Source organism: Pangasianodon hypophthalmus, chromosome 10 (assembly GCF_027358585.1).
Source record: "Pangasianodon hypophthalmus isolate fPanHyp1 chromosome 10, fPanHyp1.pri, whole genome shotgun sequence".
Taxonomy (NCBI): domain Eukaryota; kingdom Metazoa; phylum Chordata; class Actinopteri; order Siluriformes; family Pangasiidae; genus Pangasianodon; species Pangasianodon hypophthalmus.
This window is the reverse complement of record NC_069719.1, coordinates 1,421,780-1,442,289: the sequence shown is the minus strand read 5'-3', so window position 1 is coordinate 1,442,289 and position 20,510 is coordinate 1,421,780. Positions and strand designations below refer to the sequence as shown.

Below are 20,510 nucleotides of genomic sequence, written 5' to 3'. Positions count from 1 at the left end.
GTGTGTGTGTGTTTGGGTGTGTATCACACTCTCTCACTGTCTCACACACACACACACACAGTGGCTTCGAGGTGTCACTCACAGGTTTTGTGTGTGACAGTAAGCCGGGTTCACTGAGAGGACACGCTGCAACTCTGTGTACACACACTTTTTTCTCAGCTCCAGAAGTACTGGCTTTTTAAAAGCTATTTTAAAGAGTTATTTACACCGATCAGCCATAACATTAAAGCCACCTGCCTAATATTGTGTAGGTTCCTCTTTGTGCCTCCAAAACAGCTCTGACTCTGAGGCATGGACTCCACCTGACCTCTGAAGGTGTGTGTGGTTTCTGGCACAAAGACGTTAGCAGCAGATCCTTTAAGTCCTGTAAGTTGTGAGGTGGAGCCTCCATGGATCGGACTTGATGTCCAGCACGTCCCACAGTCGCTCGATCGGATTGAGATCTGGGGAATTTGGAGGCCAAGTCAACACCTTGAACTCTTTGTCATGTTCCTCAAATCGTTCCTGAACAGTTTCTGCAGTGTGTCAGGGAGCATCATCCTGCTGAAAGAGGCCACTGCCATTAGGGAACACTGTTGCCATGAAGGCGTGTACTTGGTCTGCGACAGTGTTTAGGCAGGTGGTACGTGTCAAAATAACATCCAAATTAATGCCAGGACTCGAGGTTTCCCAGCAGAACATTGTCCAGACCATCACACTGCCTCCACCAGCTTGCCTTCTTCCCACAGTGCATCCTGGTGCCATCTCTTCAGCAGGTAAATGATGCACACACACACACACACCCGGCCTTCCACGTGATGTAAAAGAAAATGTGATTCATCAGACCAGGCCACCTTCTTCCATTGCTCCATGGTCCAGTTCTGATGTTCACGTGCCCATTGTAGGAGCTTTGGGTGGTGGACAGGGTCAGCATGAGCTCTCTGACCGCTCTGCAGCTACGCAGCTCCATACGCAGCAAGCTGCACTGCACTGTGTGTTCCTAATTTTCTACTTCTGACTTTAAACGCTAGAACTTTGAGGTTTATGATTTATGCAAAAGAGAAACAGATTTCAGTTCTAAGAAGCTGAAAAGAAATCGGCTAACACACACAAATATTCTTTAAGGGTGCCAATAATTTCCACACATTTTCAGGAAAACAATAAATAAGCAGCTCTTATGTGTTGCATTTTATTAGCTTCATGGTTTTTATCTTTTCTCTCTAATCGTTTGAGTAGAAATGAAGAATTATGACATTTCTGTGCGTACGCTCGTCTGGAGTTTCCCGCGCCGTCTGTCGAGAACCGAAGAAGTCTGAGGGAAAGGAAATCATCTGCGAGAAGTTTTTTGTTTACATATAACTTACTTTATAATGTCATTGAACCATTCAAAATATATTTCTGTTTTAAAGTGTAGCTTGGCTTGTTAGCCTGATGACAAAAACTATGCTAGCTAACGTTATTTGAGGGGAAAATATGGCTGAAGTTAACTGAAAAAATCCTATTTTCCTAATTAAATGTTTAAAGATTAGATTAAAGTCCTGCGTCACTATTTACAGCTAACATTCGGTTAAACAATTTCAGCACATTTTCAGCTACAAAGTTATTAGCGGTACTTCTCGCTAGTTAAAAGCGGCCTTGTGGGTTTTTTTTTTTTCCTCTCAGGTTATCGGCTAGGAGTCGGATTCACGTAAATCCCGTGTTTGAGATTTTTTAGATAAAAACGTACACAGATATGAGATTGCGTTAGCGTGTTTTTCACGTAAGATCGCTTTCACACTCCGCAGCAGTGTCGTCATTTTTACAAAACAAAACAAAACATCGTAACCCCAAACTCGCTGAAACACAAAACCACAACAAACTTTAATCCATATCGAACCCGGCTGAATGGTTTATATTTATTTTACAGAATTATTTTTGTACAAGTTCGAAGAGTGCCAATATTTTTGGACCTGACTGTAGAGCTAAATGTCTCACAACATCATGGGGTTAATAACATAAGAGAAATTTGTGCGATACTGCCCTCTACTGTCAAACACATCAAAAATTTGAACACACACTTACACACACACTTCTGATGTCACTTCCTGGTGTACAGTAGGTCTTGGAAAGTCCTCAGTTTTCCTCAGCTCAGTGATGGAGGGGAAGAAGCTGCTCGCGCTGCTCTGCGTCTCGGTAAGTAAATCATTCAGTCAGTAAACTAAAGAAATATTCTTCTTGTATCTGGTGACGATGAAACAGCAGTGTTTTGGTGTGTGTTGTACTCGGGTGTGTGTCGGGATGTGAGCTGGAGATTGACCTCAGTGGTACAGGGTGTGTCTGTGTGTGTGTGTGTGTGTTTATGTGGAAACACACACACACACACACACACAAACACACACCCAGCGCAGTGTGTTACAGTGTCTTCTTTATTTAGAAATCATTAAATCATCGCTTTCCCTTTTCTCTCTTGCTGTGATCGAGTCTCTGTGTGTAGATGGACCTAAGAACTATTTTTTGAACATGTAGTTATTCATTTATTCGCCTTTTTTTTTCTGGAAAGCCCGCGCGTGCGCGCGCCTCGGTTAGTTTCACTTTCGTTTTCGGCGTAAACATTAATGTGTTAAAATGAGTTAATGTGTTATTTCTTCTTAATGCCACCTCATGAAGTGCTAACACCTAAAAAACAGTTTCGTAACCTTTCTGAACTCGTCATGTTGTTGTTGTAAACACAGACATTTAATTAACAGGCTGTGACGTCATGCCCATTGGCGCAAACGTCACTGCGAACATGGCGGCGGCTGGAGGCTCATCACGCTGAGCGCTCGCTCGTGTAATATATAATATTATATAATATTAGATGCACAGACAACACATCTATTTACACAGAAATAATAAATAAATAAATAAATAAATAAATGAAAACATAGGAGGAATACGTATTGAATAACACACTGCTGGCCATGCGCTTTCAGGAAAACAGTCCACGCCCTGGTGTGAGATGTGGTCTGACATTAAGCGGAGTTACACATACCACCCCGGAAGTGGATTATTTTACTGTAACAGCACGGTCTATAGTGTGTTTTTCCTCTTATACCACAACAAATGTTGTGAAAATGTCCACAAGACGAGTGAGTTCCTGTTGTCACTTACGCTATAGCAGCTATAAACAGTCGTTCCCTCACCAGCCGCTCTTTATTTCGTCTCTCTCTCAAAAACGAGAGACATTGTCATGTTCCCGAGAAACCAGAAAGCGTGAACTCGTCTGTCCTGAAGACTTTCCCGTGCTGGGAAACTTTGCAAAGTATCATGACTGCTAGAAAGTGCTGACACTGGAGACTCCTTCCAGAAATGTTAAATAAAGATCCACTAACAAAAAAAACTTCACCTCATCAACAATTCCACATTTTCTTTAAATTTCAATTCAATTCAATTCAATTTTATTTGTATAGCGATTTTAACAATGAACATAAGCAGCTTTACAGAACATAAGAAACAAAAAACATGCAAACAGTCCTAGATGTTAGAGAGAATTATCCCTAGTGAGCGAGTCTGAGGCGACTGAGGCGACTGTGGAGAGAAAAAACTCCCTGAGATGAGATGAGGAAGAAACCTTGAGAGGAACCAGACTCAGAAGGGAACCATCCTCATCTGGGTGACACTGGAGATTGTGATATGAACAATGTCCTTTCTTATATTTATTTATAGTCATGTAGGTTGTCCACAAAGTCCTCAAAGTCCACATAGGGTTGGCAGCGATGCTTTTAATACCCAAATCCTCACGAGGCAGAAACCGGCTGGAGCAGGTCCATCTCTGGATGCCTCAGGATCTTCGTAGGGTTGGACTCGTCTACTGGAGCTGGCACAATCTCTATGTGCCTCGGGATGGGTAGAAGAAGGGAAACAAGTGGAAAGGAATTAGCGTAGCTGCTGTTCATAATATTAGCAAGCACTAAGTCATAATGTGCAATTAATCAGATGTACTGAAGCACAAGGTTACGGTGTGTGTTAAGTGTTAAGTGTATGCCTGGCTAAAGATATATGTCTTTAATTGTCATTAAACAACGACACATTTAAAAAAAAAATCTGTTTTTTATTATTATTCTTAAATGATGTGGAGCGTCCGCCGTACACGTCCCTGCGAACGAGCTGTTACTATGGAAACGATAACGTATTAGAACGAGCGCTTTAATATAAACCTGTCGTTCATGTTGCAGCATGTTGCACAAGTTAATAAGAGTCTAAATGTGATGGAATTGCTCCTAATTCACTGTCATTTTTCCTTTTTTCCCCTACAGTGGAGTGTTTTCTGCTTGACGGAGTGTGTGTGTCCTGAAGGTCTGTACACAGCAAGTAATCGACTAGAGTGCTGTCTCTGTCCCAGAGGTAAAACCGCAAACACCTGGGAATGACACTTAAAAAAAAACTGTGCCGTAACGAATATTTTTTCCAACATGACGCTTCGTGAGCTGTGTTTTTACTTTAAAACATCATATTTATGGAAAAATGCAGAAAGACAAAGTTTCCACTCTGTCGTGAGCATCACATGAACCCTACGTAGAACTGTATAAACTCTAAACAGTGAAGACGTCATATTTTTGTTTTGTTTTTTTTTTTGCAGGTTTTCGCTTAATGAATGACTGCATTTCACCTCGAACTCCCCCTCAAAAGTGTGAAGTGTGTGATCCCGGAACATATCTGGATCACCCAAACAGTGAGCAAAAATGTGAACGCTGTAAGACGTGTGACAACTTCGGTACGTTCCTGAGTCCTGGTTTCTGAATTTTTGGTTCTGATTGGTCCGATTTGTCTCCATATAAACAGATTTAAAAAATCCTCGATACATTGATACCTGTAGAGAAGGAGTCTCCAGTGTCAGCGCTTTGTAACAGTCAGAGATAAAGGTGTTTAAAACTTTAAGTTTTCTGACATCTTCCTTCTTGGTAACGTGCCAAGCTGCGTTTTTTTTGTCTGACTAACTTGAAGAGAGAGAATAAAGAGAGACTAGTGAGGGAACGAGTGTTTATAGCTGCTATAACGTAAGCGACAACAGGAACTAACTCGTTTCCCGAACACTAAAAATAACCATAAAGGAGTAAAACATACAACATGTAGTTCTTTAATTTAAAAAAAGAGATTGTTGTCAAATTGCTGTGGTATAAGAGGAATAAAACACTGTGACTGATGTGAATGTCAGTCAGCGTCACGGTCGTAAGTTTTTTGTGGCTTTTACTTTTAACAGCTAATTTCAATTCTTAATCTTTTGATCAAAATGAATAGTTATAGGCAATCTCAAGCAATTTGACTATGAAACTGAAGGTTTTAGAAAGGGATGCACCGATGTATCGGCCAATAGTCGGTATCGATCGATAACACGTCGGACAATTAGCCTGCAGCTCATGCTGTGTGTGAAGAAAATGTCTCTTGTGTGGAATTAGCGTTGAATTAAGTGACAATGACAACAGAATTGCAGTTTGTAAGCTCTGTGCTGGTAGAATTTCACGAGGTGGAGCTGCCGCTAATTAATCTTTAATTAATTACGCACCTTAAAGCTCGACACGGCGAGGAATACGACGAGTTCGTTAACGCTAAAGCGGAGGCTTCTTCAGCCACAAAGCCACAAGCTTCATCCCAACCAAACGCTAATGTTACGCTAATGTTACTCCGTCATGGAGGACACAATACCGCTACACAACACCGAGTCAGTGTTATTCTTAATGGAAGTTAATGTGTTTTCTGTTTACAACTGAGACCCGTTGCTCTGCGACATGGAAAACATGTAGATACAGAGAGAGAATAAAGTTATTATTTACATTTCTTTCAAAGTTCTCTAGTTAATTCTCAGCAATTTGAAACACGGTGTAATAAAAGCAGAACCACCAAACTACCGGTATCGATATCAGCAGATGGCATTCTTAAATAATCAGATATCCGTATCGGTGTGGAAATGTTGTATCGGTGCATCCCTAGTTTTAGACTTTCTGTCCTCAGATTTCCCCTGTGATGATCCTTTGTTACCTTTAGATAATGTGAATAATCTTTATACTGATAATAGAAATCAGTTTGTTCACATTGTTTTGCTCTCGTCTTTCCACTGTAGCTAACATGGTGGAAGGACAGCGCTGTACACCTTCCTCTAACACCGTGTGCGTCTGTAAGGACGATCATTACTGCGATAAAGGAGACGAGTGTAAAGTCTGTTACCCCTGCAGCACGTACGTATCACACGTATAGAAATATAAATCCGCATCACACACATCCCTGTGGATTTATTAGCAATACTCTCGTAAGTCTTCAGCTACAGGAAGTTACAGAAACAATCATTCTGAGTAGAAAAAAGATCTTGTAAAAATGTTCATAGTCATTAGATTATCTTCAATTTAAGCTACAGATCCAGAATTATTGGCACCCTTGGTAGAGATGGCTGGAAAATGTTATGGAAAAAAATGTGTTTTTGGTTAATTCATTTCATTTCACACTGAAAATATGAGAGAAATCTAACCTTTAAGTAAACTGGAGTAAATTTATTAAATTAAAATACACAGTACTGTGCAAAAGTCCCCCCCCCCCCCTTTTTTTGCTTCTAGTAAAAACTTTGTTATAGATGTTTATTTTCTGACTTCTACATTATTGATTCAGTACAAAAACATTTTAGATTCCAAACATTAGTTTTCCAGCACAAAATGAAACGTTACAGAAAAATGTTTGTATGTCAGTAAAGAAAGCAGCAGATTCCATAAGAGACACTTTTCAGATAAAAACATAATGAAGGCTGCTGGGTTTCGCTGCAGAAATAAGAAGCGAGTCGACAGTCAAAGTCTCCAGAAGAACTGTGGCTGCTTCTGCAAGATGCTCAGTAACACTTCCAGCTCATTTCCTTATAAAACTGCACACACTGCACCTCAGATACTGCTTTATTTTATTTAAAGCGAAGGATCGTCACATTAAATACTGACTTTCTTTCATTTATTACTGTTTACTGCTCTTTATAGGATTTTTTAAAAATGTAAAAACATTTAATTTCATCATTTTTGAAGGCGTCTTTACTCTACAGCATTTCTTTACATGTGATTAAGACTTTTACACAGTAAACATCTGCTATGTGAAATAGATTATTCATGGCAGAACTAAATAAAAAACAACATGCAATTTTTATGATCCCTCTTATTTATTTTTTTTTAATGATTAACATTTTGCAGATTCTGCAAGCCGTATGTAAACTTATGACCTCAACTGTACATTCAAAAGAAAGAGAGCAAGACTGTGTGGAAATAGTTTATAGGATTCTGCCGTCATTTCCACGTGACTTATTACAGCATCAGCTGCTTCTTCTGAGAGTGTGTCTTGATCACAGCAAACTTTTTTAAAACTCTAATTGAATCTACAGAGTCAGAACAGTAGCTGGATGTGTAGAGGTTAGTGGAAAAGTTGTATCAGTGACAAGAGCATTAATCTTGAGGAGGTGGATTGTGTTACGTTTCCCAGCTGCTGAAGAAATAAGAGGAATTTTATTCACCTTTCTCCAACCACTTAACTCTCAATCTAACAAATACCACTTTCTGCTTTACATTTAGAAATCTCATCCATCATGTAAGAATATAGAGGAGTAAAAATAAAAGACGTCTCATTTATTTGATATAATTGTGTTTTACGCAAGAATACAGCAACTCTGAGAGTAACACTGAGTAGATATTTACACTTCAGATACTGCTTTATTTTATTTAAAGTGAAGGATCGTCACATTAAATACTGACTTTCTTTCATTTATTACTGTTTACTGCTCTTTATAGGATTTTTTAAAATGTAGAAACATTTAATTTCATTATTTTTGAAGGTGTCTTTACTCTACAGCATTTCTTTGCATGTGCCTAAGACTTTTGTACAGAACTGTAAAAGCAAAAACCACCAAAAGTGATGATATATATATATATATTTATTTATTTCATCCAATAGTGATTATATATTTATTTTTTTGAATAGAACCTTTTTTTCTATGCAATAACAACCCCAGTCACTTATAAATACAGTATTTTTCTTTCTTTAGGTGTGAGTTTGGGATTAAAGTTCCCTGCAATCTCACCAGCGACACACAGTGCAACGAAAAAGCGCCTGAAGGTACGAACCTTAAAATATCACTTATTTGAAGATCATAATGTCGGAGAAGTGTTGGACGTTCACTTTCACATTTTTATAGCAGTTTATATAAAAGAGTTTTGAAAGATGTTTACTTCAGAAGGTGTTGATTAATTTTCTAGAACAGCAGCTCTGACAGTAATACAGCTACAAATCACAGGTTTATTTATAATTAATGCACCTGTTTCTATAGAAACAGCTAAAAAAAAAGTCGTGTAATCGTTGATATGGTGAAGTTTTACTGAAATGAAACATTTTTATTGAATATTTATGGAAGGAGTCTCCAGTGTCAGTGCTTTGTAACAGTCAGACTTTGCATTTTCTGAGAATAAAGCGAGGCTGGTGAGGGAACGACTGTTTATAGCTGCTATAACGTAAGTGTCAGAGGAACGAACTTGTTTCTCTGAACATTAAATGTAACTATAGTTGGATAAAAACTATGAACTATCTTTAATTAATGAGGAAAAAACACGTTATGAATCTGTTATAGATTTAAACATGGTGTACGTTGTGTATAAAATCAAAAAATGTTCTAAACATTAACGTTAATGACTGAAAGTATTTATTTAATAATCTTAATGGACTGATGTGTGTTTGTGTATTTCAGAGTCCAAAATCACGACTGCCATTGCCATCACTGTGCCGATAATTGCACTAATTGCAGTAACATTAATAGTAGTGTTTTTTCTGTGGAAGAGAAAACGGCTTTGTTTTAAATCAGATGAAAAGTTCGAAAATCCTGAGGTGAGGTGCACTGAGAAGAAACGACTCCAAATCCAAACATTTCAAATATTTTATGGTTTTCTGCTGATTTGTGAAGTTTTCCTGATATTTCTTTTTCTCTTTCTTTTCTCTGCAGTCACTGGAGCTGTTAGGTGGTAAGTTTTTTAACTTTTTCAGATTTTGGACCTTGTAAAGTAAATAATTAATTAAATAAATAAATAAAAATGAATACCTTTATTGTATAAGTACAACAGGATGTAGTTCCCCATTCGTCTAGGTTACATATTAAATAAGAAGAAAATAATAAAATATACGTAAAATTAAATCATCAAAAGAAAAAAGTACTTACATTGACTATAAATGAATTTTACTTCAAAGTGTTAAAATAATTTTTAAAAAATCCTTCATTAACCTAAAAATGTAATCAAAGTAAAATATTCTCAATAAATGTTTTTTTTTTTTTTTTGTGCCACACTGAAGCCCTGAACAACGGAAGTGAAATAAATACCATAAAACAATGGCAGTGTGACACATTTTAGCTAGCATGAGCATTTTAGTTCTAGCTAGCTAAATTAGCATTGTTTTAGAATAAATATTTAAAGCTAGCTAGCTAGTTCATTTTTCACTAGCAAGACTGAGACTAGCCTTGTTTCATCTAGAATTGCCTAGCTAGCAAGCGGAAGGTCTGGATTTTTATTGTAAATTTTATTTATTTTATAAGTAGTACAAATTTATAACTGCAGAACACAGCTAGCTAAAGTATATTCACTTTTTATTATTAGCACATTCAAACCCACGTGTCCATTTTAGCCGCACTGCTGTTAGCGCTAATCTTCAGAAACTTGCCGAAACCTGTCTTTAACCTAAAACTGTATTCATTCTCAAATATTATATTTTAAGTCTCAAATATCCTGAATAGATGATATTTCATAACTAGCTAGCAATGCTAGTGTCAGTCTTTTTAGTGCTGGTTAGCATTAGCACTGTATGAGGCTAACCATAAACAGCTAGCCAGGCTAATATTAGCTAATATTATATTAGCTAATATTACAGGTTTCAAACTAACTAGCTAGCAGCCAGGGTTCCTGTGCTTTAGTGGCTAAATAAAACAAGTTTAAAACAATAAAACTTCATTTATTATTGATTTTTTTTTTTAATTCTCCAGTTTTGCCTGAAATAAAAAAACATGTTTTTATTTTAAACATATATAAACATTAGACTAAAGCTCTAAATTTTCCTCTATTCGTGTTACCTGCATCTGCGATATTTTTAAGCTGATTTAAAGAGTTAAGCTGAATGCCGTACTATTAAATCAATAAACTGGTTGTAATTTGTAAAAAAAAAATAATTTTTGTGTAAATAAATTGTATTGTTGCTTTTTGAGACTCATAACATCATTCATTTTTCTGTGTAGATACGGATTTGGAAAGGTTTCTGCCTAGAATATCTGAAATTCTGGGTTTCAAGGTGGTCCGGAACGTGGTGAGGCGCCAAGGCATGCTGTCTCAGACCATAATAGACAACGTAATGGATGAAAATCCTCGTGACGCGAATGAGCGGGCTTACCAGCTGCTGAAGGCTTGGTACGAGAAACACGGCATGAAAGGAGCTTACAAAGCTCTGACTGAGAACCTCATCGCCATCAACATGAGAAGTAAGGCCGAGGAGGTGCATGAACTCATCAAAGAACTAAGCAATAGAGGGGAGAGGAGAAATGGAGATGTCTAGTTTTCTAAAGGGAGATTAAAGGCTTTCCAGCTACAGCCAAGAAAAAATAAAACTGGGAAAAAAAAAACATTTGCACATTATCACAAATCCAATAAAGGAGAAAGAGAAGTTTGTTTCTACAGATAATATTTAGTCTGTTAGTTCGAATGTTGAGTTCTCCTCACCAGCGAATCACTCCCTGCTAAGCAACGATCTCCTCCAGGAGATTATGGCGGATGGTTCCACGTAGAAACCATAAAGCTTTATGAAGAAGGGTAATGATTTATAATCGCATTATCTGGTGTCGCACAGAGGAGGATGGGTTCCGTTTTGAGTGTGGTTCCTCTCAAGGTTTCTTCCTCATGAGGTCTCGGGGAGTTTTTCCTCACCGCCGTTGCCTCTGGCTCGTCTCGTTTAAATTTATATCTGGATCTGGCCAACACTTTACTTTTTTACTTTTACTTCTTTACAAACTGTTCATTTTTAATGTTTTGGTTTATTGTTCTTTACTTTTGTAGTTAGATTTGCGTTATATAGCGTGATATAGCGTTATATAGCGTTATATAGCGTGGTATAGCGTTATATAGCGTTATATAGCGTGATATAGCGTGATATAGCAATAGGGCTATCTTTTCCCTCTAACCATAAAGCATGGGGTGATAGACTCTCAGCTATATTTGTGTCACTGTGTTGCACTAGGTTGTTTATAGTTCATAGCTTCATGTTTGTTTATATATATATATATATATATATATATATATATATATATATATATATATATATATATATATTTGTGTTTTGCATCTTGTCCCAAAATAAAATACCTTACAATGTTTTTCCTCTGCTTTTTTTTTTGATGACACTAACCGTACAATACTATTATACAATTATGCTCTCTCTCTCTCTCTCTGTGTGTGTATATATATATATATATATATATATATATATATATATATATATATATATATATATATATATATATATATATATATATATATATATACATGCAGTTTTACAATTGTAAATTGTATATTTAGTATTATAAACAGCTATACTGTACTGTATATTATTATTATTATTATTATTATACAATATATGGTACACTCCTATACTATATACTCAGCTATACTACATTATACGCTCCTATATTACATACTTTTATACACTGTTATACTATACACTATTATTATACACACACACTGATCCTTTGACAGACTCCACCCACTGAGCCACGTCCTACAGCTATGATGTACAACTTATACCCAGCTCGCTGAGGACTGGTTCCTAACCCGGTTCCTCGCCCTGAGACAGGTGCAGCGCTCACCTACTAAACCACGCAGGAGGATAATGTGCGCTTATTTAATGGTGGTTTATCCTTTAATAACATTTCAGCTGGCATTGAAATATCCATTGAGACGTGTAGAAGGATTGTTTTAGAGACATCAGCTTTAAATAAGAGCACTGAGTGACAGATGTATTAATTACAAATGGCTGCTTTAATAGTTACCATAAATAGTTATCCTGAATAACAGACTAGTTATTACTTTTACCTGCATCAACAGATGAACTGTTATCACACGTTACAGTAACATCAACAGAAGAACTTCCCCATGACTACTGCACTATTGTAGCACTATTGTCACTAGCTAATAGCATACTTGCTAACTAGCTAATTAGCAATGATAGTGAACACATATAAATGTGCATGTCCATATAGCTTTAACTTTACACTTCATTTTACTTCATTATTACACACTCTTCTGGACAGACAGATGAACAGACAGGGACAGGAGGACAGATAGACAGACAGACAGACAGACAGAAAGACAGAGTGATAGATGGACAGACAGAAAATTGAAGGAAAGATAAACAGACAGGCAGAGACAGACAGATAAACAGATGAAGATGGACAGACAGAAAGACAGACACAGGCAGACAGAGAGATTCTCTTGGGCTGGATTGATTTATTTATTCTTTTTTGCAGTTCTGTGATTTTTCTTTCCTGAGAAAGGTGCTTTTAGAGATGTTGTGTCAGTGACTTTAGGCCTGGTGTGGGTTTTGCAGTGAGGCAGAGCGCTCCCTACAGCAGTAACGCAGTAAGGCCAGAGCAGCCAAGAGGAAAGCACTACAGAGAAGTGAGAGTCCACTGAGGAGGAAGAGCGCTGTGTAAGAACCTGACCGATCCAACAGCCAACCTGAGAAACACACACACGCACACACACACACACACACACACACAGAGTGATTTATTTTAATTATAGTTCTCTAATGTCTCTGAGAATTTTTCTAGATTTCAGTTTCATACCAGTTTCATACTGAATCACAGCTTGAGTTAAACTGTCAGAACTTTCAAAACCGTTTTAGCTTCCAAAATTATAAATACCAAAATGGACAGACAGACAGACAGACAGACAGACAGACAGACAGAAATAAACAGACAGACAGATAGACAGACAGTCAGACAGACAGATAGACAGAAATAGACAGAAATAGACAGACAGACAGATAGACAGACAGACAGTCAGACAGACAGACAGACAGAAATAAACAGACAGTTAGACAGACAGACAGACAGAAATAAACAGACAGGCAGACAGTCAGACAGTTAGACAGACAGACAGTGAGACAGACAGACAGAAATAAACAGTCAGACAGACAGACAGACAGACAGAAATAAACAGACAGGCAGACAGTTAGACAGACAGACAGTGAGACAGACAGACAGAAATAAACAGACAGGCAGACAGACAGTCAGACAGACAGAAATAAACAGACAGACAGTCAGACAGACAGAAATAAACAGACAGACAGTCAGACAGACAGAAATAAACAGTCAGACAGACAGTCAGACAGTTAGACAGACAGACAGAAATAAACAGACAGACAATGACAGAGAGTCAGACAGTCAGACAGACAGACAGAAATAGACAGACAGACAGACAGTCAGACAGACAGACAGACAGTCAGACAGACAGTCAGACAGACAGACAGAAATAAACAGACAGACAGACAGTCAGACAGAAATAAACAGACACAGAAAGAGACACACAGACAGACACATGGAGAGTCAGGACAGATAAAGAAAGAGACAAAGACAGATGGACAGACAGACAATGACAGAGAGACAGAAAGAGATATGAGTACAAACAGATTGACAGACAGAGAGACAAAGACAAGTGGAAAGGCAGACAATAATAGTGAGATAGAGAGACAGACAGAGACAGAGATAAGAGGACAGATAGGTTGACATACAGATGGATGGATAGACAGACACAGGTGGACAGAGAGAGCCAGATAGAGAGAAAGAAAGACAGAGAGGCAGACGGACAGACAGATGGAGAAAAGGTGGCCAGACAGAAAGTTACACATAGACAGATATATAGACAGACAGATGGACAGACCAGACAGAAAAAGATGGACAGAGACAGAAAGAGAGACAGACAGACAGACAGACAGACAGATAGACAGACAGACAGGTCTGAGAAAGTGAAACATGTACAGCACCCTGGATGTTTAAATTCTAGATTGTTGTCTAATCCCAGAATCCTTATAAATCACCTTGGACCATAATTATGCGGTGTTCTCACCTGCTATTGGTGGGCTGATGAGGTATGGAATGGCATGCAAAAAGCCAATCACACCCAGAGCTGAGGACAGGTGGGCGGAGCCTACGATGTCACAGGTGACCACAGGGATGAGAGCCATGTAGGCCCCGTCGAAGAAGCCGTAGAAAACGGAGAAGGACACGAGTGTGGAAAAACTCCTTAACAAGTGCACAAAGAGGCAACCGAGTCCCTCGAACGCCACTGCGATCAGAAAAGTGACTACACGAAATCTCCTCAAACACCTGAGCGGAAGAAAGAAAGAAACAAACAAACAAACAAAAACAATCAAATGAAAATAGTCTCATATTATTAGTGTTTACAGTAAATTAGCAGTGGATTCTGGTTACCAGTAGATTAGCATCAGTCTCATATTAGCAATAGATTAGCATCAGTCTCAGATTATTTGGGTCAGATTAGTAGTAGATTAGCAGTCATCTCAGTTTAGCAGTTGTCACAGATTAGCATCAGATTCAGATTAGTAGCAGCCTAGCAACAAACACATATTTACAGTAGATTAGCAGTAGTCTCAGATTATCATTAGATTAGCAGTAGTCTTGAAATATTAGTAGATTAGCAATAATTTCAGATTAACAGGAAATTAGCAGTAGTCTCAGTTTAACCATAGATTGTGAGTAGTTTAGCAGCAATCTAAGATTAGCAGTAGATTAGCAATACACTTGAATTAGCAGTAAAACAGATTAGCAACAGGCTCAGATTAGCAGTGAATTATCTGCAGTTTCAAGTTAGGATTAAGACAGATCATCACCTGATTTGTAAGAACTTGATCATGATCTTGACTTACTTCCTGTCCGAGATCCATCCAAAAGTGATATTACCCACAATTCCCATACCTCCTAGGATGGACATGAGGAGCACGGCCTGATGTTGGCTGATGTCCACGCTGAGAGAATACGGCACCAGGTACACGAACGGCACACTGCAGCCAAACGCCAGGAACAGGAAGGATACTGAGAGCAACAGGAAGTCAAGCTTGAACAGGAAGCTGTACTTGTCTGATGATGGGAAGAAACAACATTCCGGTTTTCTCCTTTTTCTCAACTGCTTGATCGGAAAAACAGGACCTTCGGAAGACACCGTTTCACAAAGCAGCTGTGAGTCAGGTAGCTTTGGGGTTGCTAGCTTTGGGTCAGCTAGCATTAATTTGGCTAGGTTTAAGTCATTTAGCATTGAGTCAGCTAATTTTGAATCAGTTGCCTCTGAGTCAGCTAGTTTTGAGTCAGCTAGCCCTAAGACACAAATCTTTGACTTGGCTAATTTTGAGTCAGTTTGCGCATCCAAGTCAGCTAGTTTCGAGTTGCCTAGCACTGAACAGACTAAATTTGAGTCAGTTTGTTTCGTGTCAGCTACCATTAAGTTGATTAGCTTTGAGTCATGCAGCTTCAAGTCAGCAATCTGTAGTTCAGCTACAGCTAGTTCAGCTGTAGTTAGCTTTGTGTCTAGATTTGTATCCTTTACAATTGACTCCATTGATGAGTCCTTCAAGTTAGTGGGCTCGCTGCTTGTGTCTTGCTTTGAATCTTGTAAGCTCATCTCAGTATCTGTTAGCATGAGGCCTTCTGAATATTCTTCATGTTCTTCCTCTTTGTCCTTCACCTCTTCTTGGTTGGAATCTTTCATTTTCACTCCTACCCCTTCATGGCTAGCTTGTCCTCCCCGAGATCTAAGCAGACTCTTTTCTTCTTCTTGCTCTTTATCACATTTATCCTCATTTTGACCGATATCAGTCAATTTGACTGTTTTTAAATCCTCCTGAACATCAGGTTCATCCAGGTTCGGTTTCACATTCTCTTTTTCACCCACTAGGGGCCTCATAAGAGACCCACAGACACACAAGTTTGAAACAAGACCCCCTAATGTAAGAAGAGCCCCCCTCCAGGAGTACCGGTCGATGAGGTGCTGAACCAGAGGAGGAAGGATGAAGATTCCAATGCCTCTTCCAGACATGGTAATTCCATATGCCAGAGCCTTCCTCTCATTGAAATATGTGCCTACCATCGCTACCGCTGGTGTGTAACTGAGGGCAAATCCCAAACCTGTGGAGGATATAAATGAAACAATAGTGGTGAATTTCAAATCAAGCTACTACTCCAGGCATCCTAAAGCCTACAAGCTTCTACTCCTACCATAATAAGGTCTACAAAGTTCTATAAATGCCAGCCTGAGGTCTATGAGCTCCTACTCCTGCCATCCTGTGGCTTACAAGGCCCACTCCTGCTAGCCTGAGGCCTACTAGCTGCTAGGCTCTTACACCTATCACTGCAAGGTCTACAAGTTGCTACTGCTGCCATCCTGGGGTGTACAAGCTCTGGCTTGTACCATTCCAGGGACTACAATCTCCTACTGCTGCCATTTTGAAGATTACAAGCTCCTACCTTGCCATTTGTAGGCCTAAAAGCTCATATTCTTACTATTCTGAGGGCTATAAGCTCCTATTGCTACCATCCTGGGGCCTACTAGCTTCTACTTTTACCACTAGGCCTAATAACTGCCAGCTTGAAGTCTACAGCCTTCTATTCCTGCCACCATGAGGAGGCCCTAATCCTGCTATCTTGAGGCTTACTAGGTCCTACTTGTACCATCCTGAAGCCTACAAGTTCCTGCTCGTACTATCCTGAAGCTTACAAGCTCATACTCCTACCACTGTAAGGTCTACAAGCTTCAATAACTATAAGGTCAATCAGTAAGGTCAGTCAGGTCAACAAAGCCCTACTCCTGCCAGCCTGAGGTCTACAAGCTGCCACTCTGACCCTCTAAATACAGTGATGAGACCTGCTGTGTGTCTCACCTGTGAGAATTCCCAGAGATATGTACAGGAACTGCAGACTGGGGGCAAAGGAACTGATGACGAGTCCAACAGAAGATAAAAGTCCTCCAGTCATCACTGCCACTCTAGTGGACAGGCGGTTTCCTACATAACTACCGAGAGGAGCTGCGGACACATTAAAAAAACGAGGACAAGGTTTCATAATGTCTTTAATTATATTCAGGTTGGAATGACTCTTTCAAAAGCCCAACAACAACAACAACAACAACAACAATGTTTTTTCAGCAGGTTTCATCATATTTATCATATTTTACAATATTTATATTTTCTTACATTTCATATTCTATTTATTACAGAGAGTCTACTTCCATGTGCCAGTGTTATATCGTTAAATGCTGGATCCTGATTGGTCAGAAGGTGTTGATTAATTTTCTAGAACAGCATACGTTATCGTTTCTATAGCAACAGCTCATTCACTGGGACGTGTACAGCAGACACTTAACATAAATAGATTAAAAAACATTGTCGATATGGTGAAGTTTTCTCCAGGGTAAGGAGACATTTATGTTTATTTAATGGAAGGAGTCTCCAGTGTCAACATTTTTTTAACAGTAAGAAGTTTTCTGACATCTTCAGGAGAGAGGAGTTTACACTTCTTTGAGGTTTTTTGGTAACATGACAAGCTTTTTTTTTTGTCTTATTAACTTGAAGAGAGAGAATAAAGAGACGCTGGCGAGGGAACGACTGTTTATAGCTGCTATAACGTAAGTGACAACAGGAACTACGTTTTCTCCAACATTCGACAAGTTACATTAAATGTAACTCTAAACAGATAAAAAAGTCACCTCTCTAAATGTAAATATGAATTTTAAACATTTAAACAGTTTATTACAGTTCATGTTGGACGTATTGTTTGACTTTTAGTGAAAACTGTGATGTTATAAATGATCTTTTTTTACCACAGAGCATAGTGGTAAAGTCCAGCAGGGAGTGAATCCACGAGGTTGTGGAGTAATCTGTGGAGAACTGCATCTGAAACTCCACAAAGAAGATCGAAACACACCTGCGACAACAACAACAAAGATTCTCTTCACGTGTTAAATAAAAAATATTGATAATAATCGTGATCATTAGCCAACTTTTATATGTTTAAAGGTTTACAAACAGGTGTATGTTGTTACTCATTAGCTATATTTTAACTGTAACAGGGTTGAGTCTCAGTTACGCCGGATTCCGATCTTGAATTTAAGAGCACGTTTCTTGCATGATATTATTATTATTATTATTATTATTATTATTCTATGAATTATTTTATGGATGAAGTGATGAATGAAGTTAAAGTTTCTCTGTAAGCGTAGCAAATGAGTGCTAGGTCAGATTATCCTTCACACCAAATGCATCGAATTAACACAAACAGTTCATCGAATTAACACAAACACTGACTAATTAATAATTTAATTTTATTAATACAACAAATACAACTTCATGACCTTGATTAAGTGTCTCGTGGCATCAATAAGTTGTGCTTGAGCAGCTGTCTGAGCACGATATTAAAAAAAATAAAATATAAAATATCAGGATGTGCTGGATCAAGTGCTATTCTCTGAGCTGCTGAATAATGAGTGTGGAAGCCATTTTGTTAAATTAAACCAGTGATTAATGTGAGAATTAAAGCGAGCTCTATTCATGCAGTGATATCGGTGATATACGAGACTCCTGTTAGATTTATTTCAACACTCGACTTCTCATCTTTTCACTCAGATCTCAACATATTAGTGTTTTGTTTTACATTTTTAAACTGTCTCTTGCTTCTATGTTACATCATATTACATTTGAAAAAAATTTCCTTCTTCAGTCCGCATTTTCAGTCTGATTTTTTTTTCTCAGGTGTAAAGGTGAGTGTTTGTGTTTAAAGGTGGTGGTCTAGATGTTAGTGTAAAACTCCGTCTCGCATGTTTCTATGCAAGAAAAATCTGGGAACCTCGGAGGTGTGAACTACACGCAGGTGATTTTAATGATCCGAATGTGGAGCTGAAAGCAGCTGCGTAACCCGACTCTGAATACCAGCAACTTTCCTCACGTGAATACTGACATAACTTTTGGACTCGAGTCTGAATACTGAATCTTTTGAATATTAAATATTACAGTGTATCGTAACTCACCTGGTGACAGAGCGAGTGCAGATCATGGTGACGAAAGAAGCAGCAACGATCATCCATCCCCATCCTCCGTCTCTGGAGTTCTTCATCCCTCCATCCATCATCTCCAGCTGGGAAACAAAGGATTTTATTGAAAGCAGCGTGATATTTATAATAGTTTAGGAAATTTACGAATTTAAGAAATATAACAATAATAATGTTGATAGAATAGGATAAAATAATAAAAATAATTGAATAAAAAGAATAAAAATAACTGAAATCTTAGAATTTAAAAGTAATTTACAGTTAATTAATATAAGATTATAAATATAACTTATAACTTATTGATCCTGAAGGAAATTCTTACACTATTTGCTTGAGACAAAAACCCAAAAATAAATAAATAAATAAATAAATAAATACAGATAGAGACTTGCTAGGAAAGTATAATAATATTAATATTAATAATATATAATAATATTCTTAAAATGTGCAAACAATTACCAACTTAACAGTTTAAGTAATAATAAAATAGATATCTATGTAAGTGTAGAATAAAATGATTATTATAAATATAATATTATATACTACAGTATACAGTATAACAGTAATCTAAAAAAGATTTATAATTCTAAATTTTATATTTAAAAACAGAATATATTACATGATATTAAGTTGATATGATATACGAGACATGATATTACAATAGAATAGAAACTGAAAGTTAATAGTGTAAAAGTATAAAGATAGAAACACAATTTTAGAAAAAATATTTTATTTATATTAGAAAAAAAAGTAAAATGTAATTAATATTTAGGGAAATATTGTGACTCAAGCTGCATTTGATCAGTCCGAGTTTTTTTTTTTTTTTAAATCATGATTTAAATCCAGAGTTTTAATGTCCCTTAAAATGGGGCTGAAATTTAAGCTTTAAAGTTTTACTCTTAACTTTTGTGATAAAAGAAACAGAAAAGACACTCTCAAAGTTACATAACGTTAATAATACACTCATCACGTTCTTAATATAATGAATAAATTAAGAATTTTCTCATTTTTATTCACTTCTAAGCTAACAGGCGTTAAATTCAGACAGAAATCAGGAAGCACAGTCGTTCACTCACCTGTAGATTCGCTTCTGCGCTGCTAAACACGTGTCAAAGGTCGTAAAGTCATAAAATCATAAAATCATAAAATGACTTTTCAGGAACACAGATTGCCTGTTGTTCCTGACGCAGCATTTTTTTTTCCTGTTCCACATATCAAGCCTGATGTTTACCAAAGAAAAAAAAAATACGAGGACAATCTGAAAAACTTCGTCGATCTATTAGCCTTGTGTTATAATCTGAATAAAAGCTAATCAGACATCGATGAAAACAAACTTTGTGTCTACAGCGACCTTTTTTTTAATTTAATCTTTAAGTTTCCTCCAAAACTTTTACACTTTTCATGGTTTAAGTCACAAAA

The 20,510-nt window shown here is 37.6% G+C and overlaps 2 protein-coding genes across 2 annotated transcripts; one reads left to right on the top strand and one right to left on the bottom strand.

Annotated features, from left to right (window-relative positions):
• Positions 1-2,000: 2,000 nt before the first annotated feature.
• Positions 2,001-11,264, top strand: fas (Fas cell surface death receptor). Its single transcript, XM_026948170.3, has 8 exons — positions 2,001-2,151; positions 4,254-4,341; positions 4,577-4,711; positions 6,056-6,170; positions 8,000-8,070; positions 8,696-8,832; positions 8,948-8,966; positions 10,226-11,264. The coding sequence occupies exons 1-8, from the start codon at positions 2,113-2,115 to the stop codon at positions 10,537-10,539; spliced, it is 918 nt and encodes a 305-aa protein (XP_026803971.3). The 5' UTR covers positions 2,001-2,112; the 3' UTR covers positions 10,540-11,264.
• A 378-nt stretch (positions 11,265-11,642) lies between these two features.
• Positions 11,643-19,174, bottom strand: slc16a12a (solute carrier family 16 member 12a). Its single transcript, XM_026948175.3, has 6 exons — positions 19,071-19,174; positions 17,868-17,971; positions 16,930-17,073; positions 14,926-16,177; positions 14,106-14,365; positions 11,643-12,713 (listed from the first exon to the last, which is right to left on the bottom strand). Exons 1-6 carry the CDS (start codon positions 19,169-19,171, stop codon positions 12,559-12,561), a joined length of 2,016 nt encoding a protein of 671 aa, XP_026803976.1. The 5' UTR covers positions 19,172-19,174; the 3' UTR covers positions 11,643-12,558.
• Between the last annotated feature and the right edge of the window lie 1,336 nt (positions 19,175-20,510).